At 47.7% G+C, this 25,077-nt stretch overlaps 1 protein-coding gene across 1 annotated transcript in view; it reads left to right on the top strand.

Moving 5' to 3' along the window:
* The first annotated feature begins 216 nt into the window (after positions 1-216).
* The window catches only part of cltrn (collectrin, amino acid transport regulator), a 107,872-nt gene continuing 83,011 nt past the window's right edge, over positions 217-25,077 (top strand). The window contains exons 1-3 of the mRNA XM_086006524.1: positions 217-385; positions 736-794; positions 13,854-13,936. Coding sequence (XP_085862650.1) covers positions 298-385; positions 736-794; positions 13,854-13,936 — 230 coding nt within the window. The 5' untranslated portion in view covers positions 217-297. The remainder of the gene's footprint in view (positions 386-735; positions 795-13,853; positions 13,937-25,077) is intronic.

Here is a 25,077-nt window from a genome sequence, read left to right as displayed (position 1 = left end):
ATGTTTACAGCCACAGCTTCAGTCACAACCACTTCTCTCCGTCCGATAAACTTGATTTTTCTGGCGACTGTGTTTGTCCAGAGTTTTTTTCTGTTTCAGATCAGTGACAGAATTTTAATTTGGTTTGTGAAGATAGGCAGGATTGTTTACCTGGGACATCCTTGTTTAATAATTAAACCTTTACAAAGTAGTTGACGCATTTTTCCACCCATTCCTGCTTGTGACTTGTGCGTCACAGAGAACACAAGGCTGAGTTCTCTGTGGGTTATTCCTTGCAGTCTCCTTTGAATTGTGAGGATGTGGTTCGAGACTTGGCTCATCATTTTCAATCTTTTCATGACTACAGGGTCTGGGGCCACAACAGAGGGTTCGCGCTGCTCTAAAAGTAAGTGAGTCGCAACTGAAGCTTTGGTTTTTCTGTGAATTTAGAGGGTTTTTGTTCTTATATCATCATAATTAAAAGATGCATGGGTAACCAATTACAGTTATAATTTGATTTTTGATATCAAATAATTTCAGATTTTCTTGACATCATACCATTAACCAGTGACAAATCCGATTAAAAATCAGTTTAGAAATTATGCTGACATTTGCTGTATAGTATGGGTTTTGGATGTTTCAGCAGCTCTTCACTCAGTATCTTGACTGCATTTAGCAACACGGATAACCCTTTACTTGAAGTAACAATTCTGTCTTTCTTTTGCGTTTGATATTTTTCTGCTTCATTAATTTCAGCTTCACCTTATGTTCATAAAGTACGAATCAGCCTGAATGCAGCCCTTGGAGACCAGGCAGTAAGTTCACCTTTACTGTTGTTTAAGATGATTAAAGGAGTTGATAGGGTAGATGGAGAGAAACTATTTCCTCTGGTGTGAGAATCCAGAACAAGGGGGCATAACCTTAAAATCAGAGCTCGGCTTTTGTGTGAAGGAATAAGCCACATAACCTATTCAGAAAAAGACACCATTCTATGAAAGAATTCTGGCCTTATTAGAACATGACAAACTGGGTCTGGAAATCTAGAAGCCTAACGATGAAAAAGCTGTGAAAGCATTCTGGCTATAGAGATACGATAGTTGTTGACACCGAATCAATAACCTTATTGAAACAGAAGGTTAAAGGCTGAACCTTTTGAAATGAGACAATGGTTCACCCTGGATAAGGTGTTCTAATTTACACTTCATAAAGAAGTACATAAAAGTAAGAAACATCTGCCTTCGTAAAAACAACATCAAGTAAAAAACACACCTGCCGTAACACCATTTTTTATGGTAAACTTAGAACAGAGAAACATAGAAGCTAGGAGCAGGAGTAGGCCATTTGGCCCCTCGAGCCTGTTCCACCATTTAATGAGATCATGGCTGATCATCCAAATTCAGTACCCTGTCCCTGCTTTCTCCCCATATCCCTTGATCCCTTTAGCCTTAAGAAATATATCTAACTCCTTCTTGAATATATTTAATGAATTGGCCTCAACTGCCTTCTGTGGTAGAGAATTCCACAGGTTCACCAATCTCTGGGTGAAGAAATTCCTCCTCATCTCAGTCCTAAATGGGCTTATCCTTATCCTTATCCTTAGACTGTGACCCTGGTTCTGGACTCCCCTGCCATCGGGAACATCCTTCCTGCATCTAGGCTGTCTAGTCCTGTTAGAATTTTATAAGTTTCAATGAGATCCCATCTCATTCTTCTAAACTCTAGCGAATATAAGCCTAATCGACCCAATCTCTCCTCATACGTCATTCCTGCCATCCCAGGCATCAGTCTGGTGAATCTTCGCTGCACTCTCTCCATGGCAAGAACATCCTTCCTCAGATAAGACGAACAAAACTGCACACAATACTCAAGCTGTGGTCTCACCAAGGCCCTGTACAACTGCAGTAAGACACCCTTGCTCCTGTACTCGAATCCTGTCGCTATGAAGGCCAACATACCATTTGCCTTCTGCACCTGCATGCTTACCTTCAGCGACTGGTGCACAAGGACACCCAGGTCTCGTTGCACTTCCCCTTTTCCCAATCTATTGCCGTTCAGATAATAATCTGCCTTCCTGTTTTTGCCACCGAAGTGGATAACCTCGCATTTATCCATATTATACGGCATTTGCCATGCATCTGCCCAATCACCCAACCTGTCCAAATCATACTGGAGTTTCTCTGCATCCTCCTCACAGCACACACGCCCACCCAGCTTTGTGTCATCTGCAAACTTGGAGATATTTCATCTAGTTCCCTCGTCTAGATCATTTATATATATTGTGAATAGCTGGGGTCCTAGCACCGATCCCTAGAGAAGAGACATAATTCTGTAATGCTACCAGCTGAGGTGACTAAGAATTGCAGGGGTCAACAGAAAAATGACTAGGGATAATTAGCTTACATCAGCAGAAAACCTTAAAGGAAATACCACTGGAAAAGAGTATAAATATTGAACTCTCAAATGGGATAGTAGACTCACTTTAAAGGGGCAAAGCGATTCTCGGCTTCAGAGGCGGCTCTGTAAGTCTCCAACTCTTTGTACCTTGGAGATCAAAGGTATTTGATTTGGGTGGATATCCTGTAGAACACTAAGAACTGTAAAACTGTAGCGAAGTTAAGATTTTAGAGTAAGGTTCTCTGATAAGATTGTAAGCTTTCTCTTTTTGGAACTGTTAATGTTGCGATTGACTCACCAACTATAAATTACATGGCGGTTCTTAATAAATCTATATATTTTTAGAATTGTCTCACATAAGACTTCTGTACCAAACTCGCAAACTCAATTTCTGTACACTCTTTGGTGAGGAGTTGCAGAATTCTGGGGGAGCTTTCCGGACCCTCATAATATCCGGAACGTTACAGTCTAGCTAAACTTATTAAAAGTGCTATCTGGAGGACGGTAACATTTTCAGGTTGTTCCTTTCCTTTAGGGAAAGATAGTCCAGACCTTCAGACCCAATTAAGCATCTTTAGGATTTGGCTACCTCAAACTTTAGTTGAAAGTGAACGTCTGAGGAATATGCCTGATCCGGGGTAGCCCTAAAGGGGCTAGGACTAGCAATTATCCTTTCATTGAGGGGTGATGTCAGGAAGCACTTCTTCACACAAAAATGAGTGGAAATCTGGAACTCTCTCCCCCAAAAAGTTGTTGCGGCTGGGGGTCAATTGAAAATTTCAAAATTTAGATCAATAGATTTTTGTTAGGGAAGGGTATTAAGGGTTACGGAACCAAGGCGGGTAGATGGAGTTAAGATACAGATCAGCCGTGATCTAACTGAATGGCAGAACAGGTTCGAGGGGCTGAATGGGCTCCTCCAGTTCCTATGTTCCTATGCTGTCAGTGCAGGCTTTCACGCTTTCATCATTCACACCCTTATAAAAACCACCAGCAAACTACTCTGAACTTCCCATTCACCATTTTGATTCAATTTATTCAGTAGAAATAAGTAAATATTTTCATTAAAAACAGATTAATGTTCACATTCTGTTCCTGTATATAAGATAGCACGTCATTTCCTGATTGTTTTAGCATTCCCAGATTAGGGGCCAGATTAAACAAGATTTTGGAGGTTCTTGAGGCATGGTATTGCTATTCTTGGTATTGCTATTCTTGGTATTGGTGTACGAAAGAGGCATGTGGTTCTGAGGCAGTCTGGCACTGATGTGGATTTATAAAAGCAAAGTGGAATAGCGTACAATAGTGTCATTACCGAGGGAGGGGAAAAAATCAGCCAGCGTTCCTGCTCTTAATCCCTGCTGGAAGGTGCTTGTGAATGGAAATTGGGTGATGACAGGCTCGAGTGATGCCTCTTTTGTCAAATAGCTGCACAACACTCAGTGTCCACGGCCACATATAAAGAAGAGTTACTTTCAGAAGGTGAGCCTATGGAGCCAATCCTCTGCACGATTCAGCTCTGTTAGTTTGCTTCAGTGGATCTGTGTAAAGTGACGTTAAGTTGGGGGAAGAAGCTGGTGCGTTTGGGAAATAACCAGGCCATGGCAGGGAAGCAGCAGCAGCCAGGTTCTCTTTTGCCAGGTGGGATTGATGAGGGAATCCCTCGCGTACTTTTAGTGCAGTCCCAAACTTGGAGCTGCTTCAAGAATGAAAGCACAGGTGGGATCTTAGGGAATGCCAAGTGTTAAGTCATTGAGTTTTCCAAAAGAACACTGAGTTGAGTAAATGGAATGCTAATGCAACAATAAATGGAATGTCATTCTCACCTGGCTCCAGCCTCAGGTGCTCCTGGCTCCAGCCTCAGGTGCTCCTGGCTCCAGCCTCAGGTGCTCCTGGCTCCAGCCTCAGGTGCTCCTGGCTCCAGCCTCAGGTGCTCCTGGCTCCAGCCTCAGGTGCTGCTGGCTCTAGCCTCAGGTGCTCCTGGCTCCAGCCTCAGGTGCTCCTGGCTCCAGCCTCAGGTGCTGCTGGCTCTAGCCTCAGGTGCTCCTGGCTCCAGCCTCAGGTGCTGCTGGCACCTTTCACTCGAGCTTCTCTGACTGCTGCCTGAGCTTGTACATCAGGGGTCTGCAGTGTGCCTTTCATAACACAGGCAGTGCATGTCAGTTGGGAGCTTTGTATGTGAATGTTGTGAGTGGGAAGGGGAAGTCAAACCTAAGACTGATATCTGAAGTAATGTCAGAGAAACTTGAAGCCACGCACCCCCAATTCTGCCTCACATACATTTATGTATTATAATTAACATCTCATGCTCCAGAATCCTAAGCTATGATTAACCATCGAATTGTACAAGAGGGCCAGAATACAAAGGGCTGGAAGTTACGTTACGTATATAGATAGATTTTTGGAGTCCAGGTGAATCAAGGGATATGGAGGTATGTCTTAATCTAAATGTACACTCTCGGGAGCCGCAAGCCTACATTTCGTTGTACTGCACTTGTGCACTAACAATGACAATAAAAGTTGATTTGATTTGATGGAGATCGAGCGAGAAAGTGGATGATCAGCCATGATCTTATTGAATGGCGGAGCAGGCTCGAGGGGCCGTATGGCCTACTCCTGCTCTTACCTCTAATGTTCTAATGTTCTTATGTTACAGTTACAATAAATGGAATGTCATTCTCACCTGGCTCCAGCCTCGGGTGCTCCTGGCTCCAGCCTCAGGTTCCAGTTAGACCCCATTTAGAGTACTGCGTTCAGTTCTGGGCACCGCTCCTCAGGAAGGATATATTGGCCTTGGAGAGGCTGCAGCACAGGTTCAGCAGAATGATACCGGGGCTAAAAGGGCTATTTATGAGGTCAGGTTGCATAGACTAGGCTTGTATTCCCTTGAGTATAGAAGATTAAGGGGTGATCTATATTCAACACCACTTAGAAGGGGCACAGAATGTATTTTGGGTGGGGGACTTCAATGTCCATCACCAAGAGTGGCTCGGTAGCACCACTACTGACTGAGCTTGCCAAGTCCTGAAGGACACAGCTGCCAGACTGGGCCTGCGGCAGGTGGTGACAGAACCAAAACAAGGGAAAAACCTACCTGACCTCGTCTTCACCAATCTACCTGTCACAGATGCATCTGTCAGGACAGCATTGGTAGCAGTGACCACCGCACAGTCATTGTGGAGATTAAGTCACGTCTCCAAACTGAGGACACCCTCAATCGCATTGTAAATCACAGAAATCACAGAAACCTCACAGTACAGATGGAGGCCATTTCGGCCCATCTAGCCTGCACCGACACATATCCCACCCGATCCCCGTAACCCCTGCACCAACACATATCCCACCCTATCCCCATAACCCCACGTATTTAATCCCCCTAACACTAAGGGTCAATTTTTTATCATAGCCAATCAACCTAACCCGCACATCTTTGGACTGTGGGAGGAAACCGGAGCACCCGGAGAAAACCCACCGTGCTAAATGGGATAGATTCAGAACAGATCTAGCAGCTCAAAACTGGGCATCCATGAGGCGCTGTGGGCCATCAGCAGCAGCAGAATAGTATTCCACCACAATCTGTAACCTCATGGCCTGACATATCCCTCACTCTACCATTACCATAAAGCCAGGGAACAAACCCTGGTTCAATAAGGAGTGTAGAAGAGCATGTGAGGAGCAGCACCAGGTGCAGCTAAAAATGAGGTGCCAACCTGGGGAACCTGCAACACAGGACAACATGCATGCTAAAAGGCAGAAGCAGCATGCTATAGACAGAGCTAAGCGATCCCACAATCAACAGATCAGATTAAAGCTCTGCAGTCCTGCCACATCCAGTCGTGAATGGTGGTGGACCATTAAACAACTAACGGGAGGAGGAGGCTCCATGAATATCCCCATCCTCAATGACGGTGGAGCCCAGCGCATGAGTGCAAAAGACAAGTCTGAAGTGTTTTCAACCATCTTCAGCCAGAAGTGCTGAGTGGATGATCCATATCGGCCTCCTCCTGAGGTCCCAACCATCACAGAAGTTAGTCTTCAGTCAATTTAAATCACTCCACGTGATATCAAGAAACGGCTGAGCGCACGGGATACAGCAAAGGCTATGGGCCCTGACAAAATCCCGGCTGTCGTGCTGAAGACTTGTGCTGCAGAACTAGCCGTGCCTCTAGCCAAGCTGTTCCAGTACAGCTATAACACTGGAATCTACCCGACAATGTGAAAAACAGCCCACAAAAAGCAGAACAAATCCAATCCGGCCAATTACCGCTGTAATGTATGTACCTTTAAGGGGGAAACTACTTTCTACAGCTCATGTATACTGTAGTACCGGCAGTGACCACACCTGTATATAACGCTGAGTAGTAATCTGTTGTTTCAGTTGCAGTCTGAGCCACGTTGAGTAAACATCGTTTGTACCGTTCTCTGCAGTCTGTGTCTGATTATACACGGACGTAACATTGGTGATGAGGCAGGTTTGAACCTACCTGCAACTCTGCATCTCCTCCCGGGGATTCGTTCCTGGAGATCAGTGGATTGGAGGTCAAGGCCAGAGACTCGGGTGTCGACCACGGGCAACCGCCCAGTCATCCAGCAGAGACTCGAGAATTGCGGGGGAGGCTGTCGAGAACCAGGCTTGGCTTTCCAGTCGAGGTGGTCCAGTGAAACGGGCTGGCAACAGGTAGTGCGCAGACCCTTCCCGGACAGCGGCGGGCTAGAGCCCGACCGAGCGGCACAGCAAAGGGCCGAGCAGCGTCGACGGGGGAGAGAGAGGGCAGAGCGCACAGGGCGCAGACGGTGTTCAGGGGCCGAGCAGCGTCGGAGAGAGGGAGAGAGAAGTGCGCAAAACCTACAGAGCGCCACCATTGCCACGAGAACCGCCGGGAGCAGCGTCGGCAGCAACGGGGGAGGAAGGAAAGCGCGGGAGACGCCATTTTAAGCCATTGGGAGATGCCATTTTAAACCACACCCAAAATGCCAAAGAGTGGCAGTATCACCGCATTTGACAATGAAGTCGAAGATTGGACTACATATGTCGAACGAATAGAGGTGTACTGCAAGGCAAATGGGGTGTCAGATGACAAGAAAGCGTCGGTATTGTTGAATTTAATGGGTGCAAAGACGTATGGTTTATTGTGAAATCTAGTAACCCCAACGAAGCCAATGGAAAAGAGTTTTGAAGACATAGTAACGATACTAAAGGAATATTTAAACCCCACACTGCTGCTGATAGCAGAAAGATTCAAGTTTCACAAACGGAACCAGCATAAGGATGAAAGCAATGCTGATTATTTAACAGAACTGCGCAAACTATCGAAACACTGCCAGTTTGGAGCGGGACTGGCAGATACCTTAAGGGACAAGTTTGTGTGTGGGCTTCAAAGTGAAGGAACCCAGAAACGGCTTTTACCTGAAAAGGACCTTACGCTGGAAAAGGCTTTCAGCATTGCGGTATCATATGAAGCAGCAGCACGGGGCGCTGCAGAGATACAACAGAGACCGCAAGAATATGGCACAAACAAAATGTCATATGGAACAGAGAAGTGCTATCGCTGCGGCAGAACAACACACTACCAGAATGATTGCTGGTTCAAAGACAAAGTGTGCAGACAGTGTGGAAAAGTAGAACACATAGCATGAGTCTGCAGGTCGGGAAAGAAAACCAGCAATAAGAAACCTACCAAAGGAAAGTACCAGAAGGTACATAAGATGACGGAGAATAGTTCAGATGAACAAAAGAGTGATAACGACTCCGAAAGCAGGGAACTGAGTTGTCTGAAACTACATAATGTGATCACAAAGGAGGATCACCGAACCATTTGGGTCACTCTCAAGATAGCAGGAGTCCAGGTAAAGATGGAACTGGGCACAGGATCAGCCCTAACAGTCGGGACTATGAGCGGCTATTCTCACACATACCCTTGAGACACAAAAATTATTTTGAAGACGTACACAGGGCAAAAAGTCTACCCCAAAGGAAAAATAAGGGTGACCGTTATATATAACGGCAAGGAAACACCAAAACTAGACCTGTATGTATTGCAAGATGGAGGACCACCATTATTGGGACGTGAATGGATCCGGAAAATACAACTGGATTGGCATTCCATACAGGCACTGACTGTGGCTGACAAAAAGGATGACGACGTCACACCTGGGCGACTGTCAAAGATCCTAGCTGACGCGAAAGAAGTGTTCCAGCAAGGACTCGGAACACTAAAAGGCATGACAGCGACGATTAAAATTGAAGAAAACGCAAGCCCAAAATTTTCTAAGGCCAGACCGGTACCTTATGCGATCCGCCCAGCCGTCGAAGCAGAGCTGGACAGTCTGGAATGTTCAGGTGTACTGTCCAAGGTAGACTGGAGCGAGTGGGCTACACCCATCGTCCCTGTGATGAAAAAGTCGTTGAGCAGCACGCCTGGGGAACCAAAGAAGGTTCGCATCTGTGGGGACTTTAAGGTAACAGTGAACCCGGTCCTTCACACCGTACAATATCCACTTCCGCGGATTGAAGATATTTTCGCCTCGCTGTCTGGAGGGAAACGCTTCACTAAGATTGATCTGGCCCAGGCGTATCTGCAAATGGAGGTTGAAGAAGCATCAAAAAATTACCTCACAATCAACACCCATAAAGGTCTCTACCAATACAACCGGCTGGTATTCGGGGTAGCATCAGCTCCGGCTGTTTGGCAGAGGGCAATGGAACAAGTCCTGCAAGGGATCCCAGGGACCCAGTGTTATTTGGACGACATCCTGGTCACGGGTGAAAATGACAGTGATCACCTTGCTAACCTGGAGCAGGTGCTCACTAGATTGCAGGAATATGGGCTCCGAGCTAACCGCCCCAAATGCGAGTTTTTTAGAAAACAAATCTCGTATTGTGGCCACATTATCGATAAAGAGGGGTTACATAAGTCCCCAGAGAAGATTGAGGTAGTAGTCAAGGCTCCATCACCGGAAAATGTGTCACAACTGAGGTCGTTCCTCGGGCTGGTAAACTACTACCATAAGTTCTTGCCAAATTTGTCTACAATACTACACCCACTGAACACCCTACTGCAAACTGGGGTGCCATGGAAGTGGAGTGACGAATGTAGACGAGCTTTCCAGAAGAGCAAAACACTAATCACATCGAAAGAGGTATTGGCCCATTACAACCCGGCATTACCAATTCGGTTGGCATGTGATGCGTCACCCTACGGCATTGGAGCGGTGCTGTCGCACAAATTCTCGGACGGCTCAGAGAGGCCAATAGCCTTTGCGTCACGATCACTAATCTCAGCCGAGCGTAACTACGCCCAGATTGACAGGGAGGCCCTCAGCCTAGTGTGGGGAGTGAAAAAGTTCAATCACTATCTGCACGGGCAGAAATTCACCTTGCTGACTGATCACCAGCCTCTTGTCTCCATTTTTAATCTGAAGAAGGGTGTTCCAGTGATGACTGCGCAACGACTACAAAGATGGTCACTTTTTCTAGGGGCGCACCACTATGAGATTGAATATAAGGGCACGAAACAGCATGGAAATGCTGATGGGCTAGCACGCCTGCCACTGCCTACTGCGGAGGAAGCACCAGCAGTGGATCCTGTCGAAATATTCCATTCGACTATAGTTGAATACCTGCCGGTAACTAACGCTTGTATCGAAAAGGAAACCCGAAATGACCCGACACTGTCTCGGGTATATGATTTGACGGTGAAGGGATGGCCAGCACATGGCGACTCACTGTTGCCAGCATTCTCGACAAGGAGAGAACAGCTGTCAGTGTGCCGGGGGACCTTGATGTGTGGATCCCGAGTGGTAATTCCACCCAAGTTAAGGGAAAGAGTGCTCAATGAGCTTCATGAGGGTCATCTGGGAGGGGTAAAAATGAAAAGCCTAGCCAGGGCTTGTGTGGTGGCCGGGAATCGATAAACAAATCGAGGACCTGACCAAGAGCAGCTCAGGATGCCAGAATGTCCAAAATGCACCACCACAGGCCCCTCTACACCCATGGGAGTGGCCCTCATCTCCATGGCAACGGGTGCATATTGATTTTGCTGGTCCATTCATGGACTCAATGTTTTTAATAGCCGTGGATGCGCACTCGAAATAGCCTGAGGTCATCAAAATGTCCTCCACCACCACGGAGAAAACTATTGCAGTCCTACGGACCATTTTTGCCAGGAATGGCTTGCCAGAACAGATTTGCTCCGACAACGGACCACAGTTTGTGTCCGAAGAGTTCCGGAGGTTCTTGAAAAAGAATGGGGTAAGGCATTACACATCCGCCCCGTATCATCCAGCCACAAATGGATTGGCTGAGAGGTTCGTACAAACCTTTAAGAAGGCAATAAAGGCTATGTACAATGACAACATTCTGCTGCAGCACAAGGTGGACAATTTCCTGTTCGCCTACCGGAATGCGACACATGCAGTCACCAACCAGGCCCCAGCCATGATGTTCTTTAACCGAAGGTTAAGATCTCGCCTGGATTTGCTCAGACCAAATGTACGAAGAGATGTTGAGAGTAAGCAATTCCAGCACATCCATGAGAAGCCAACAAGGAGCTTCAATGTAGGGTAACCAGTCTTGGCCCGCGACTACCGAACAGAAAAATGGCAGCCAGGAACGATATGCACACGGCAGGGCCCACTAATGTACACAGTGGACGTTGGGGAGAGCATCGTGAGACGCCATGCTGACCAGACCCTAGAGTCACAGGAACAAGTCAACCCCATGCCTCGCCCATACGTACCTGGTGATGAACCCGACGTACAGGTAGCATCTACCCCAGAAACAGTAGCATCGGAAGCTGATGAACCAACCGACGACAGGGGGCCAGAATCGCCTCCGCACCAACAGCAAGACACTCGGGAAAGGCGCTATCCAGAAAGGATCAGGAAGCCTCCCCAAAGACTGAATTTATAAATAGACTATTTTCAGCTAATGTTGCATGTTAAAAGTGTTAATTGTAATTAGTTTGATATTTAATTGTTAAATGAGTGTTATGGTACTGTTAATCTAAAAGGGGAGGAATTGTAATGTATGTACCTTTAAGGGGGGAACTACTTTCTACAGCTCATGTATACTGTAGTACCGGCAGTGACCACACCTGTATATAATGCTGAGTAGTAATCTGTTGTTTCAGTTGCAGTCTGAGCCACGTTGAGTAAACATCATTTGTACCGTTCTCCACAGTCTGTGTCTGATTATACACGGATGTAACAACCGCCCCATCTATCTACTCTCAATCATCAGCAAAGTGATGGAAGGGGTTGTCGACAGTGCTACTTACTCACCAATAACCTGCTCACTGATGCCCAGTTTGGATTCTGGCAGGACCACTCGATTCCAGACCTCATTACAGCCTAAGTCCAAACATGGATAAAAGAGCTGAACTCCAGAGGTGAGATCAGAGTGACTGCTCTTGACATCAACGCAGCATTTGACCGAGTGTGGCATCAAGGAGCCCTAGTAAAAATGAAATCAATGGGAATCAGGGGGCAAATTCTTCACTGGCTGGAGTCATACCTAGCACAAAGGAAGATGGTTCTGGTTGTTTGAGGCCACTCAACACAGCCCCAGGACATCGCTGTAGGAATTCTTCAAGGCTGTGTCCTAGGCCCAACCATCTTCAGTTCCTTCATCAATGACCTTCCATCCATCGTAGGGTCAGGAGTGGGGATGTTCGCTGATGATTACACAGTGTTCAGTTGCATTCATAACTCCTCAGATAATGAAGCAGTCCATGCCCGCATGCAACAAGACCTGGATTACATTCAGGCTTGAGCTGATAAGTGACAAGTAACATTCGTGTCACACAAGTGTCAGGCAATGACTATTTTCAACAAGGCACAGTCTAACCACCGTCCCTTGACATTCAACAGCATTACCATTGCCAAATCCCCTACCATCAACATCCTGGGGGTCACTATTGACAGAAACTTAACTGAACCAGCCACATAAATACTGTGGCTACAAGACCAGGTCAGAGGCTGGGTATTCTGTGGCAAATGTCCCACCTGCTGACTCCCCAAAGACTTTTCACCATCTACAAGGCACAAGTCAGGAGTGTGATGGAATACTCTCCACTTGCCTGGATGAGTGCAGCTCCAACAACATTCAAGAAGCTCGACACCATCCAGGACAAAGCAGCCTGCTTGATTGGCACCCCATCCACCACCTTAAACATTCACTCCCTCCATCACCAGCATACCGTGGCTGCAGTGTGTACCATCTACAAGATGCACTGCAGCAACTCGCCAAGGCTTCTTTGACAGCACCTCCCAAATCCGCGACCTCTTCCACCTAAAAGGACAAGGGCAGCAGGCGCATGGGAACACCACCACCTCCAAGTTCCCCTCCAAGTTGCATACCATCCTGACTTGGAAGTATATCGCTGATACTTCATCGTCGCTGGGTCAAAATCCTAGAACTCCCTCCCTAACAGCACTGTGGGAGTACCTTCACCACATGGACTGCAGCAGTTCAAGAAGGCGGCTCACCACCACCTTCTCAAGGGCAACTAGGGATAGGCAATAAATGCTGGCCTTGCCAGCGACGCCCACATCCCAGGAACGAATTTTTTAAAATTGAAGTGTTTAAGATGGTTAAACGAGTTAATAGGGTAGCTAGAGAGAAACTATTTCCTCTGGTGGGGGAGTCCAGAACATGGGGACATAATCTTCAAATTAGAGCCAGGCCATTCAGGGGATGTCAGGAAGCACTTCTTCAGACAAAGGGTAGTGGAAATCTGGAACTCTCTCCCCCAAAAAGCTGTTGAGGCTGGGGGGTCAATTGAAAATTTTAAACTAAGATTGATAGATTTTTGTTTGGCGAGGCTATGGAACCAAGGCAGGTAGATGGAGTTAGGTCACAGATCAGCCATGATCTAATTGAAAGACGGAACAGGATTGCGGGGCTGAATGACCTACTCCTGTTCCTATGTAACCAGTGATTTATTAGGATAATAATTTCCTTGCTTTTGTACTCTGCCTCTATTTGTAAAGCCCAGGATCCCTTAGCATGCTGCAGGTAAGTTTATGTGTAGAGCCATACTTGCTTTTTGGGGCTGAAATTAAGTATATTTGTTGGTCAGCTCTGAACTCGGGGTCATGACTGTATATTTAAAGCGGTACTTACTGATTGTGAGACTGTTTAAACATTTTCAGTAATCCCCAGAAACAGCACAATCAGAGATTAGCCTCATCACAGTGTACCGTATTTGCCATGGAAATGATTACAGTAAGAGCTTTATAACATTGGTGATCAACTGCTTGCTATGCACTTACAAGGCTTTTACCATCATCACTAAAAGAGCAACACTGGTGAACCTGTGTGTTAACCTGTGACTGTGCACAAGGAAGTGTTGAACATGAACAGGCTGCCGATGAACCCAAGTCAAACATTGCTGCCTGTGTTTGGTTTAAGAAAACTGAGATGTGAAGGAAAAGATCTGAGTGCTGGACTGATGAATTTAAATCTTGTTCAATGACAGTACGTTTGGGATGACAGTGAACAATTCTACTTTCAAGCAACAGTGGCTTATGGTATGAGGAAATCAATCAACAGACCATTCAAGTAAGTGCATCATGAAGTGAATCATTGGGACAGTCTTTTGATAACCACATTCCTGAATTACCCCCCTGTACCTCTCAATGTCCCAACAAAGGTGAATAGGTAACTATTAGCCAATGCATTATAGCGTAATGCATATTGGAGGAATGAGGTCAAAATTCAGATTGGTCAATAACTGGAAGTTAACCGATGCATTATTTTCCCAGTCCATTCCATCCAATAAAGGCAAATAATAATATCCAGTGAGTAAAGCGACAATTCATACACCATTCAGTTGGATTAACAAATACACTGGGGATATTGAGGGAGGTACATGTGTCCTAATCGTGTAGTCATGCATATGCATTTTTGGGGCAGCAATAGTTTTATTGCTTTTATACACACTTATAAACACACCATGGGAACACCACCACCTCCAAATTCCCCTCCAAGTCACACTGTTCCTTCATTGTCACTGGGTCAAAATCCTGGAACTCCCTCCCTAACAGCACTATGGGAGTACCTTCACCACACGGACTGCAGCGGTTCAAGAAGGCGGCTCACCACCACCTTCTCAAGGGCAACTAGGGATAAATGCCAGCCTCGCTAGCGATGCCCACATCCCATGAATTAATTTTTTTAAAACTTACACAAAGGATATTACCACTTTCACATCAGTGTTTGTAGATGTTGAACATTCTCTAACAACGCTAAAATATTTACAACATATCTTTGTAAGTGTGAAATGCCCGTCAAGCGTAGGTCCCTTGCAGTCAGAATCAGGGGAATTTATAATGGGAAACAAAGAAAGGGCGGACCAACTAAATTCATACTTTGGTTCTGTCTTCACAAAGGAGGACACAAATAACCTCCCAGAGATGCCGGGGAACATAGGGTCTGATGAAAGGGTGGAACTGAAAGAAATCAGTATTTGTAGGGAAATGGTGTTAGGAAAATTGATGGACTGAAGGCCGATAAATCCCCAGGGCCTGATAATCTACATCCCAGGGTACTTAAGGAAGTGGCCCTAGAAATAGTAGATGCATTGCTGGTCATCTTCCAGAATTCAATAGACTCTGGAACAGTACCCATGGATTGGAGGGTAGCTAATGTTACCCCACTATTCAAAAAAGGTGGAAGAGAAAAAGCAGGGAATTATAGACATCGGTAGTGGGGAAAATGCTAGAATCTATTATAAAAGATGTAATAGCAGAGCACTTGGTAAGCAGTGACAGGATCGGACAAAGTCAACATGGATTTACAAAAGTTGAATCATGCTTGACTAATCTACTGGAATTTTTTGAGGATGTAACTGGTAAAATAGATAAGGGAGAACCAGTGGATGTGGTGTATTTGGACTTTCAGAAGGCTTTCGATAAGGTCCCACATAAGAGATTAGCGTGCAAAATTAAGGCACATGGGATTGGGGGGCAAGGTATTCACTTGGATAGAGAACTGGTTGGCGGACAGAAAGCAAAGAGTTGGAATAAACGGGTCGTTTTCTGAGTGGCAGGCAGTGACTAATGGGGTACCGCAAGGATCGGTCCTAGGACCCCAGCTGTTCACAATATATATTAATGATCTGGACGAGGGAATTGGATGTAATATCTCCAAATTTGCAGACGACACAAAGCTGGGTGGGAGGGTAAGCTGTGAGGAGGATGTCGTGAAACTCCAGTACGATTTGGACTGGTTGGGTGATTGGGCAGAAACATGGCAAATGCACTATAATGTGGATAAATGTGAGGTTATCCACTTTGGTGGCAAAAACAGGAAGGCAGATTATTATTTGAATGGCAATAGATTGGGAGAAGGGGAAGTGCAAAGAGACCTGGGTGTTCTTGTGCACCAGTCACTGAAGGTAAGCATGCAGGTGCAGCAGGCGGTTAAGAAGGCAAATGGTATGTTGGCCAGAGTTTTCCTGGGGTCAGGCAGCAGTGGATGGGTTGGCCAGCTGTTCCCTATTGAAATGGATGGTGCCATTCTGGTATGTAAATGGCTGCTCCCTGCTGTTGCCTGGAGGGAAGGAGATGTGAAAAAACACATCTCTGTTGTGGCAGAGAAGTTAGTTTTTGTTAAATGTTGAGGAATATTTATCTGCATATCGATAAAATATTAAAAGTCTTGCATATAGCACACATTTTCAGTTAGTACAACACTTGCTTCCTGTAACACCTTTTCTGCTTCCCTATTCTTCTCACTACTTACTGTTGTGCCTGTCTGCCACACTTAAACTTACCCATTTATTATACTAACCTCAACACGAGTCTTCCACTTTGTATTTCTGAGGTAGGTGGCTCTGTACTCCTCAGTCGCTGCTCAACAATGCTCCCACTTGCTGCCTCTCTCACTTCTAGGACCCCCCCCCATACACCTCTTCAAGCATCAGTGGACTACCCCCTCCCTGGTGCCCACTGTTGCCTCTCCGCACGCAAGGAGCAGAGTCTTGGAAATGTACCCTCTATCTCCATGATTTCTAAACACAAGGTACAAAGCGAACAGTACTTTTCTTGATGTGCCCTCACTCCTGAAACCATGCAATTCTCAGAACTGTCTCATCATCTGTCCCCTTGTTGTGGTGTTAGAATTGTTATGTGAGGGGATAAAAGGGTAAGATGGCCAGTGAGAGGTAACTTATGTATATATTGGTATCCAAAGGGGTCACTTCAGAGTCTTCTCAGGTGGATGCCAAAGATCCCACGGCACTGTTTAACTGTTTAAAGCGGTGTCCTGGCCAATATTTACCCATGAAATTTCATCACTATAAACAGATTATTTGGTCATTATATCGTTGCTGTTTGTGGGACCTTGCTATGTGCAAATTGGTTGCCGCATTTCCTACATTTCAAAAAGTGCTTCATTGGCTGTAAAGCACTTTGGGATGTCCTGAGGTTCTCAGAAGCAGTTTGTGGGACCTGGCTGTTTAGTTGTTCTATTCAATACACTCAGTTTGACATTTCTGGTTACAGACAGTCAGATCAGGAGATGTCTCAATAGTCTACTGAACATGGCTGGTCTCATGCCATGCTGGCACTGATCAAAGAATCAGGCCTGCCTGGGAGAGAGAGTTTAATTGATCAGTCCCGGGGGAGGGGGTTTGATTGATCAGTCCCGCAGGGGGAGGGGTTTGATTGATCAGTCCCGGGGGGAGTGAGTTTGATGATATCGGGCATCACAACCTCCCTCAGCCTGATTCCCACCTTGAGTTAAAATGAGGCTTATGTTCAGAGAGAAAGTGAGTGGTATCTTTATTATTTTCTGTATTGAGCAGAGTGGAGAAATGAATTTTTAAATGGGTTTACTGTTTACTGTTCATTCACCTATTTCATATGTCAATAAAAACTCTCATCGGTTCAGAATCTGTCTCAGATACAGTCTCATCTCACTAATAAATACAATAGGGAATTCAGGAGAAACTTCTTTACCCAGAGAATGGTTAGAATGTGGAATTCGCTACCACAGGCTTAGTTAAGGCGAATAGCATAGATGCATTTAATAGGTAGCTAGATATGTACATGAGGGAGAAGGAAATAGAAGGATATGCTGATGGGGTGAAATGATAAAGGGTGGGAGGAGGCTCTTGTGGAGCATAAACACCAGCATGGACCTGTGCCTGTGCTGTACATCCTATGTAATTCTTGGAATACATATTGGAAGAGAGCAGAATCAGCTGGTGGCGCATGAGTATGGAGTACAGCTCTACTGTTACAATCCTAGGTCTCTGTTATTTTCCTAGATGTTGGTCAGAAATAAGCGGTAACCCGGAACCCAAAAGGACATCGTGTGTAAAATTCCAAAAATGTGGGATATGTTACTGCTGGTACTAAATAACACCAAGAGAAAGTACATCCACCCAGTTTTGGAAAGGCTAGATTTTCTGTCCACGGGTCTCGAATGGACGGAAATAGCCTATTTAAAATTTTACTGTTTACAGTTGTTCAACCTTTGTCCCTTCAGTTGGTTCCTTTCTCATAAATGATTGGGGAAAGCTATCAATGTGAAAGATGCAATGAAGCAAACAGCATGTGTGGTTATTGCCCAGTACGTGCTTCTATTGTTGGGGAATAAAGTTCATTTGTTTTACAAGACTTTCCAACAATAGCGCAATGCGAATGGAAATCAGTCACAGGTCGCTCAAAGTTCTTCTATAATAAAATTTAAGAGGCACATTTTGTTTTCATGCATTATTTTGAGGTTAGACAAATAGATTTCATGTACGCCTGTGCCTGGTAATCTGATTTTATAGCAAGTGATTACCTCTAGCTGGTTCAGCAAGCCTTCATTTCATCCCAAGTCTGACTTATTGTTGAACAGATAGCATTCTGTATTGTTCTGATTCTTTTTCATAAATAATTGTGCCTTCTGCAGAGACGTAGCAGTTCATAATCCTGTGATAAAGTAAAGCACTAAAGGTATGCCCAAGCTCAGCCCTCTGTGTGTTGGGCATAATAGGCTTCCACAGACAGGCTGTATTTAGCCCTTCAAGTTGATTATGAGTAGCATTGATTAGAATCAATGGGCAGGGTAGGAATTAGATTGAAAGGATTCAAAGCGGTGGACACAGGAATGGATGGCAATGAAACATATCTCTGGAGTGCCGTCCTGCGATCCCTTTAGGGATCACTGGTTAGGCGGCTCGCCACTGAGTACACATAGGCAGGTCACGCATGTCGTAAGCTCTGCCTCAATCTGCATGTGTAAGCAGTCCCCCACCTGTCTTAGGCAGCCGTGCTTTGCGCCCATTTACATGGTCACCTGAAAGTTGCATCAGGCAGGCCAGGGTCGCCCAAGGGGTGGGCGAAGTCCCCTCCCAACTCTCCACTGCCGGGTGAGAAACAGGTAGACAGCAGTTGAAAATTGTCCTCTTTAGCTTTAATCTACATATGTAGAGGTCTGGAAGGCAAGAACCATTAGAAGGCAACAAACGTTGCACTCTTCAAATAAAAGAATATAAGTCAGAGCACTAAAGGAGAAGGAACAGGGGGATAGCAAGCAGGGAAAGAGGAACATTTGGGAGGTGGGGGACTGACGGCAGTGTTTTTAAGAGAAGGGTTTTTATGAGGAATCTCTGCTTCCCGAAAAAACTTCAAGATCCTTGTTGTCGTATTCAAATCTCTCCACAGCCTCACTCACCCTATTCGAACGATCCTCTCCAGCTGTATACCCTTACATGCACCCTCTGCTCCCCTGTCCCTGGATTAGCGCTTCTTCCTGTTCCTTCTGCTCCACTCGTCATTCAGTCATGATGGCCCTGCCCTCTGGGACTGTAGGGGTGAAATTGCTTTAGGCCAGTAGTGTGAAAGGAGCTCATAGTGAATTGGTAGCTCCTTTACTCTGCTTAGAGTCCATAATTTTTCTCCCTTCTCAATTGCTCTGATACCTTTTCTTTCATGTGAGCAATGCTTTATAAACACAAGTTGCTGGGGTATATCTTGACTTTGTGCAATAGTGTAAAATGGATGATAGCAAATCGGCAGCCCATTACACATCTCTCCCTAGTTTTATTTCCATTGAAATCAATGTAAAACAAGCATCTGATTTGCAATCACCCATTTTACACTTTCGCACCAAGTTAAGCTCTATCCCGTTGTTCCTCATAATATCTACTTTCTGGACTCCTACTTGTGTAGGTTACAGAACTAGTTTGATTGAATTTGGAATTCGTCCAGTCTTTATTTGTGAAGAACAATGCATTGACCTACTGCACCTTTTCTTTCCTGACATTCTGTAATACCTCTTCATAATATTTAATAAAAGGAAGAAAGTTCAAGGCTATAATCTCATTTTAGGAACTGGATAACAATTCTAAACTGCATGAACGTCACATTTACAGTTTATATTGCAATCTGATCTCTTTTGATTAGATTACCATTTTGTAATCATCAGCACTCAGTAACTCAGGGCCACAGCAGCCAGTGTAATGACCCCTCACTAATACCATAGATTGGTGATCAAACCAAGCACTTTCCTATTCGCAGGATTAAACAAGTTGCAACTTTCCTGCAGATATGCTGAGGGAGTGTGAGCCAGAAACATATCTATTAGAGAAATGGCTTGCACTTATCAGTATTTTAGTTTGTTAAATAAACGACATTTATATAAACAGCATGCTTTGAAGAAGATAATCCTACAAAGTACAGTAAGTTTCTGAAGACTGTAGTGAAATCTCATAGTGAGCAACTCTATGGCCTAGAAATTCAATGGTGCTGCGCCCATTTTCCGGCACTAACCGGGTCCCTATGCCTCCAATATGGCGGCATTTTGAGCTGGAAGTGGGCCGCCCGTCAGGCAAGAAAATGGACGTCCAGGGCCCGGGCCTGAAACACTTTCTTTATGCAAATAAGGTGCCTGATCCCTGTTTGGGGCCCCCTCTGCAATATTGGTTTGCTCCAAGGAAGCCCGCTGTGTGTAGGAAAACCAGACTCCATGTGGTCTCACAGGCAGTCCTTAAAGGGACCACTGGAGGTCGCAATCAACAGGTTAAGTGTACGAAGCATACTTACCTGAATCAGGATTGTTCCTCCCAGCTCCACATTCAAACCATGCAGACCGCTGCTGGCCACCACTCTCTCCCCACCACCGACCACACCAACCCCCACACCGATCACCCCACCCCCCCCACACCGACCACCCCACCCCCTCAAAACCGATCACACCCCCCACACTGATCACCCCCCCACACCGATCACCCCCCCCACACCGATCACACCCCCCCCCACCGATCACACCCCCCCCACACCGATCACACCCCCCACACTGATCACACCCCCCACACCGATCACCCCCCCACACCGATCACACCCCCCCACACCGATCATCCCCCCACACCGATCAGACCCCCCACACCGATCACCCCCCCCCCACTGATCACACCCCCCACACTGATCACACCCCCCACACCGATCAACCCCCCACACCGATCGCCCCCCCACACCGATCAGACCCCCCACACCGATCACACCCCCCCCACTGATCACACCCCCCACACCGATCACACCACCCACACTGATCACACCCCCCACACCGATCACACCACCCACACCGATCACCCCCCCCACACCGATCACCCCCCCACACCGATCACCCCCCCCACACCGATCACACCCCCCCCACACCGATCACCCCCCCCACACCGATCACACCCCCCCCACTGATCACACCCCCCGCACCGATCACACCACCCACACTGATCACACCCCCCACACCGATCACACCACCCACACCGATCACCCCCCACACCGATCACACCGCCCCCACACCGATCACATCCCCCACACCGATCACACCCCGCACACCGATCACCCCCCCCACACCGATCACCCCCCCACACCGATCACCCCCCCACACCGATCACCCCCCTCCCCACTGATCACACCCCCCACACCGATCACCCCCCCACACTGATCACCCCCCCACCCCCCCCACACCGATCACCCCCCCACACCGATCACCCCCCCCCCACACCGATCACCCCCCCCACACCGATCACACTTCCCCCACACCGATCACCCCCCCCCACACCGATCACCCCCCCACACCGATCACACCCCCCACACCGATCACACCCCCCCACACCGATCACCCCCCCACACCGATCACCCCCCCACACCGATCACACCCCCCACACCGATCACACCCCCCCCACACCGATCACCCCCCCACACCGATCACCCCCCCCACACCGATCACACTCCCCCACACCGATCACCCCCCCCACACCGATCACACCCCCCACACCGATCACCCCCCCCACACCGATCACCCCCCCACACTGATCACCCCCCCACACCGATCACCCCCCACACCGATCACCCCCCCCACACCGATCACCCCCCCCACACCGATCACACCCCCCCACACCGATCACCCCCCCCACACCGATCACACCCCCCACACCGATCACCCCCCCCACACACCGATCACCTCCCCCACACCGATCACACCCCCCCACACCGATCACACCCCCCCACACCGATCACACCCCCCCACACCGATCACACTTCCCCCACACTGATCACACCCCCCCACACCGATCACACCCCCCACACCGATCACCCCCCCACACCGATCACACCCCCCCACACCGATCACACCCCCCCACACCGATCACACCCCCTCACACCGATCACACCCCCCCCACACCGATCACCCCCCCCACACCGATCACCCCCCCCACACCGATCACCCCCACACCGATCACCCCCCACACCGATCACCCCCCCACACCGATCACCCCCCCCACACCGATCACCCCCCACACCGATCACCCCCCCCACACCGATCACCCCCCACACCGATCACCCCCCCCCACACCGATCACCCCCCCCACACCGATCACCCCCCACACCGATCACACCCCCCACACCGATCACCCCCCCACACCGATCACCCCCCCCACACCGATCACCCCCACACCGATCACCCCCCACACCGACCACCCCCCCACACCGATCACCCCCCCCCACACCGATCACCCCCCACACCGATCACCCCCCCCCACACCGATCACCCCCCACCCACACCGATCACCCCCCACACCGATCACACCCCCCACACCGATCACCCCCCCCCCACACCGATCACACCCCCCCAACACCAATCACAACTTCCACCCCCTCCGCAATTGCTGCCTCTACCCTCCCCAATCCCGGCCAATGCTCCCTCCATGCCGATAGTCCCCCTCCCAGTTGCCCTCCTCTCCCAAACACTCCTTCTCCATTTTTTGCCCTTCCTCTCCCCCCCTGAAGGTACTGACTCCTTGCTGGGGTACAATATCCTGGCTCATCACCCTTTAGTGCCTCACTCAAGGGGCTGTTATTGATACATGAGCCTTGGGAGTGAGTCTTAGCAGATTCGAAGAAAGATAAAATTTGCAATTATTTTGCACCTTTCATATCTTCAGGGCGTCCCAAATTGCTTCACAATCAATGAAGTACTTTTGAAATGTAGTCACTGTTGGTAGGGCATAGAGAAATGCGGCAGCCAATTGGCACAGCAAGATCCCACAATAGTAAATGCAATGAATGGTTAGTTCATCTATTTTTGGTGATGCTGATCGCGGGAGAAATGTATGCCACTGCCGAGTAGAACTCCATACTCTTCTTCGAATAGCGCCATGAGATCTTTTAAAGCCACATGAACATGCAGACCAGCTTTGGTTTAATCTCATCCAAAAGATGCATTGGGTGAGTGCAGCACTCCACTCACTGTCAGGGTCAGCCTCGATTATGTGCTCAAGTAGCAGACTGGGGCTTGAACCCACTACCTTCTGACTTGAGGGTAAAAGTTCCACCAACTTACTCAAACCAACACACTATGGATCATCTCTGCCCTTATCTGTCATACCCAAAGCCCATCCACGTGAACTTGCAGCGGGGTCACTGCATAGTGATTAGGAGCAGGAATTCTGACAGTTTCCTCTCACTAATGCAGGGGAAATGAGGTCAGTTGTGGGCCACCGCGCTGAACTCAGCTGTTTCAGCATAGCCTGGTGACCAAACGTGGGAACCTCTTGGTTTGCGTGAGCTACTTAGTGGAGAAACAGTGACCTTCCTGAAAGCATGCTGAGGGATTGGGAGCAAGCAACATTTTATTAGGTCTGATCGGTGATTTAGGCCGGGATTTTAATCTGGAGGCGGGTCAAGCGGAGTCGGGGAGGGGGGGCTACAAAACAGTCGGGAAACCCGGTTTCCCTCAGGCAATTTAACGGCAGGGCCTGATTTGCATTTCCAAGCTCTGTTTCCCACCCGCAGCCAGCCAGATTGAGATGCTGGCTGGCTGCGGGCGGGTCAGGCTGCGGCACTAGGCCGCAGAGAGGAGGAAGGGAGGGATCGGGTGGGGGCCGGGAGCTGGAGGAGGATTGGGGGAGAGAGGATCAGGGCTGACCGGAGAAGGATCGGGTGGGGGGGGGGGAGGGGTGAAGCATTGGGGATGGCCGGAGGAGCATTGGTGGTGGGGTGGGGCGGGGGGATCCGGGAAGGCGATCGAAGGCCTTGTTGGGGGTCTCCAATCGTGGGGGGGTGGGTGAGGCAGGGACGCAGGATCCAGCAGGAAAGTGTAAAGGCACTTACCTCCTGGATCCAGCAGTTCTTGCCTTACTTTAGCTGTCGGGTTACCCAAGGCCTGTGAAACCTAACTAGCCACTCTTAAATTTGTAATGGTGGTTAAACCTGAGGCACACCAGCCTCATTATAATATTTAAACTGACGATTCGCCTCCTGGGAGCGGGTAGGCTGCCCATCCGCATCCCGTCTCCATGAAAACTGGAAGTTTTTTAACACTTTATCCTCCCACCCAACCCCAACTCACCCGATTTCTGGGGTTGAAATTCCCCTAGTCTCTGTTAAATGAATATCAGTGAGCGATCCATGAATTAAGCATGTCTCTAGGCTCCCAATTTCACCATCCGCTTCCTCCCCAATGTGCCTGTTGATCCCCCAGGTAATTGCTTTTACTCCTCGTAATGTACTGTCTCCATTCCTTCCCAATGTAATTATCTGCTTGTCTCCCAGTGTGTCTGCCTTTGCTCTCCTCCAGAATCTATGTCTCCTCTTTACCCTACAGCCTGATTTACTCCATAGGAACATAGGAACAGGAGGAGGCCATTCAGCCCCTCGAGCCTGTTCCGCCATTCAATGAGATCATGGCTGATCTGCGACCTAACTCCATATACCTGCCTTTGGCCCATATCCCTTAATACCTTTAGTTAAGAAAAATCTATCAATCTCCGATTTAAAATTAACAATTGATCTAGCATCAATTGCCGTTTACAGAAGAGGATTCCAAACTTCTACCACCCTTTGTGTGTAGAAGTGTTTCCTAATTTCACTCCTGAAAGGTCAGGCTCTAATTTTTAGACTTTGCCCCCAGTCCTAGAATCCCCAATCAGCGGAAATAGTTTCTCTCTATCTACCCTATCTGTTCCCCTTAATATCTTGAAAATTTCGATCAGATCGCCCCTTAACCTTCTAAATTCTAGGGAATACAACCCTAATTTGTGTAATCTGGCCTCGTAACTTAACCCTTAACGTCTGGGTATTATTCTAATAAACCTACGCTGCACTCCCTCCAAGGCCAATATATCCTTCCTAAGGCTTGGTGCCCAGAACTGCTCACAGTACTCCAGGTGTGGTCTAACCAAGGTTCTGTATAGCTGCAGCATAACT

This window comes from Somniosus microcephalus, chromosome 14 (genome assembly GCF_052327205.1).
Source record: "Somniosus microcephalus isolate GS21.2 chromosome 14, FLI_Smic_1.0, whole genome shotgun sequence".
In the NCBI taxonomy this organism is placed as follows: domain Eukaryota; kingdom Metazoa; phylum Chordata; class Chondrichthyes; order Squaliformes; family Somniosidae; genus Somniosus; species Somniosus microcephalus.
Note: the sequence above shows the minus strand (reverse complement) of the source record. Positions and strands in the feature narration are given on the sequence as shown.